The sequence below is a fragment of the Sylvia atricapilla genome, chromosome 3, assembly GCF_009819655.1.
Source record: "Sylvia atricapilla isolate bSylAtr1 chromosome 3, bSylAtr1.pri, whole genome shotgun sequence".
Classification (NCBI taxonomy): Eukaryota; Metazoa; Chordata; class Aves; order Passeriformes; family Sylviidae; genus Sylvia; species Sylvia atricapilla.
In genome coordinates, this window is record NC_089142.1 from 87,774,074 (window position 1) to 87,777,703 (window position 3,630).

At 33.9% G+C, this 3,630-nt stretch overlaps 1 protein-coding gene across 1 annotated transcript in view; it reads right to left on the reverse strand.

Annotated features, from left to right (window-relative positions):
* Window positions 1-409: 409 nt before the first annotated feature.
* The window catches only part of CAMKMT (calmodulin-lysine N-methyltransferase), a 213,159-nt gene continuing 209,938 nt past the window's right edge, over window positions 410-3,630 (reverse strand). The window contains 1 exon segment of the mRNA XM_066316078.1: window positions 410-2,405. Within this exon segment, the coding sequence (XP_066172175.1) occupies window positions 2,328-2,405 (78 nt within the window). The 3' untranslated portion in view covers window positions 410-2,327.

Sequence of the window (3,630 nt, forward strand, 5' to 3'; positions counted from 1 at the left end):
TAATGCAAAGGACTCTGATGTGTATCTAAAAGAGAACATTCTTAGTGCTTCATCTAAATCCTGTATCTGTGACTTTTCAATACCCATTAAAAAAAAAAAAAAACAAACCACAAAACAAAAAGAGAACTTGTATATGTACCTCTAAATGTGTATATGGACCAAACCTGCAAGCACTTATGTAGATGAGTAACTTTACTGCCTGTGGAGCTCCAATATGAGTTTGCAGGATGAAGCTTAAATGCATCTTTGGTAAACAAGCCATCAATTACACACTTTAGGGACAGCAGCACCTGTGCAAAGCCTTCATCTCAAACGACAGACACTAAAGAAATTAAAAGCAATTATCAGCTCCTGATTTGAGTAAAACTGTTTTCTTAGAGTTAAAACCACAATTTTCAAATGACATTGCTTCTATTTTTGGCAATTAATGATCTTTATTAGATTATTGTACAGCAGACATTCAGGTCCTCTCAAAAATAAAAGGTTCACAAATTTTAATATTGCGCTATATTCCACACTGCTTTGTTGATTATGAACAGTTCCTTGTACATGCTTTTAGAGAAACAAAGGCATTGCTGTGTGGGACAAACAAAACTAATTACACTAAAGCCATCTTCATAGCAATTTCAAATTGCTCCGAGATCCTTCTGATTTTGTACTACACAAGTATTTTCCAACAGGAGTTTGAATATGAAACTTATACCAGCTATACCACTCAGTTCTAGGATAAATGGTTGGTTTGCATTGCCCCTGGTCTTTATCTAACACCGAGAATAGGCTGCTTTTTATCAAAAGAGGAATAAATTGCTGTTATTGTGATGTTAGCCCATCACTTGGCATTGCAATTCAAGTTTTTGTGCGAAAGAAATGTATGATCTAACTGCGACTTGACCTATGCCTTCTGAGATCCATCTAGGTGCTCTAATGGAGCATAAAAAAGTACTGAATACAAGGACGTGCAAACTGGTAGCAAAGAAATTTGTTTGGGAAGAAGCAGGAAGAGCAAGGGACTTTCAGGAGCTTGTGGTTTACATGCTGACCAGTTTGTTGAATATGGAAGAATGCTTATTGTCAAATTGCAGTTTTTAAATTAATGTATTTCAGCAGGATTCTCTACACTTGCTTGCAGCTAGTACCTTCCTCTCTCAGTCATGGGCTCTGCCCCTCTCTTTTTTCAGCATTTTAAAAGTGTTGTGGTTTAAAGACTGCTACTGAGAAGTCATTAAAACAGCCTGTTAAACTGTTAAGAAATCAGATACTGCTCCTGTATCTTTGTAGGATTTTTGTCCTTTCCAGTAAAACAAATATCACATTAAGTGTATATCAAATATATGGGCCACAATATAAACTAATTCAAGGGAGATAGTTTGATTACATTATAAATGTAATCTTGTAAATGTTTCTTGGAATTTATAAAAAAAACCAAAAACATGTGCTTTTTTGAAAGCAATTTCTAGGACAGTAGCATTTAGATTTTAGTCCTGATAAAGGCTCACTTTCCATTCATAGTCAGAACCTAAATGTGCTCTTCTTGTACCTAAACAGATAATAAGCACTCAGCACACTCCCCCTTCTTGACACAACACACTGAGACTAATCACACATAATTGGAGAGGAGGAGCAGAGGGGCTGGGCAGGCTATTGTGTCCAAAGGACAAATGGTCAGTTTATGAGGCTTTTGTCTGATGCATAATTTCTTATACATCTACAGGAGGAAAAGTCCTGCTGGAAAAAAAAACATACTTGCACGCATATAGAAAAGGAGCCTTCAACACTTAAGCAAATGAGGACATTTCAATCACGGACAGAAAAATCAACAGTGGAATTAAAAAAAAAGGGCAGAAAAATACAAACATTCAATAGGTGCACTTTTAGAGGATCTTCAGACAACTATTTCCTTACTAATTAAGTGTTAATGCATTCACTTCTTTACAACCAATTATCTAAGCCCACAAAATATATTATCCATGTATTTTCAAATACACCTCAAAAATAGCATTTAAAGAGATCAACAAAGTACATGCAAGTTTAAAGGCACAAAAAAGAAGGAAGCCAGCTTTACACCGTTGTTAATGCATACATGCAAAGTCTGATCAGTTTAAGGCTCGAATATAATTGGAAAAATAACTTCTAAAATGATACAAAAAAAGATGCCTTAGTGTTTATACTCTGCAAAACAAACCACAATATCTTCCTCAGTATTTAGATTAGAAATATTTCTCCAGTGATGATTCAGGGAGAATGAGCATTCCACACTCCTTGACCATCCACATTCCACATACATGGTTCAATTTTCAGAAGTCCATCTTAAAAAAAGGTGTAATCTTCTATCTCTGTTTGGTTAAAATGAGAAGAAAAGGGTAATGGAGGTTTTCCTCATATGTATCTTTTTCTTCATTTTTCAACTGCAAATAAAAAATGGATAAAGTGAGCAAACTATATGAAAGCATTTTTAAATTACTGACAGTACTTGTTCAAGTAAATTTCCTGATATAAATTATACTAATAAAGATTAAACATTTACTAACTACAAAAATATCTCAAGGTCAAATACTATCACAGCTGTAGAACTGTAGGTCAATATTATCATGAGCTGGTTAGAGTTTGCAGACAAACTAATTTATGCAATAAATACTTGAACACTACTTATAAAAATGTGAGGCCCCATATTGCTCTACTGAATAAATTATATTCAAGTGAGATTTAAGGCCTGAATTAAATCCACTCTGCAAGGAACTTCAGAACAAAGGCTAAAAGTTTATCCCTAATCAGCCTAACTATTGCTGTATATTTGGTATTTAAGATCAACAACTGTTTCAGACATCTGAAATCATTATCTTACCCAAAGGTTTATGTAAGTGCAAGGCTGTAATGCAGTTCCTGATGAGCTTATATATTAATTCTGTTTAATTTAAATTTTTTTTTTTTGTACAAGGGAATTATAACCTGAGAATTAGAGTAGAACATTTCCAGCTGCTAGGGACAACATTACATGTGCTCTTCTGATTTACACTAAAGACTTACATATTTCTAAAAATATTATGATTTTTATTTTCTTAGGTATTCTGGTTAAATGGATTTTAAAATCCATATACATATTTAACTGAAGTATGTAAAACCTATTCATACATATTATATTTTGCAATCGCTTAATATGAAAATATTTGGGTATATTTAATACAAGCCTAAGGAAGAAATGTAGAAACAAGAAAGTGCCTTTAGCTATGCCTGATACAGATGGCACCCCTGTATACTACATTTAAATCCAGAACTCTTTTTATGTCATATTGTTTTGCCTCTATTTTCCTTGCCATGCATTAAGGATTTTAGTTGGTCCATGTCACAACACTGCTCGTGTTATTTAAACAAAGGCCTTTTCCATATCATATTCTTCAGCTGTGAAGTGCCTCTGTGTAAGCTACTGTCTATGAGCAATTAACACACTTTTCCTTTTTCATAGTGGAACATAAAGCTGATCTATTCTTTAAATTCTAATCCACTTTACTAAGAAGTGTTTGTGTATAATTACTAAAGTAACAATCTGCTTCCCAAGATCTCTAACTTTACCACAGGTGGTTCACTTTGTTTGCACAGGATTACCAAACAGTTTCATTCTATCCTGGCAGCTTC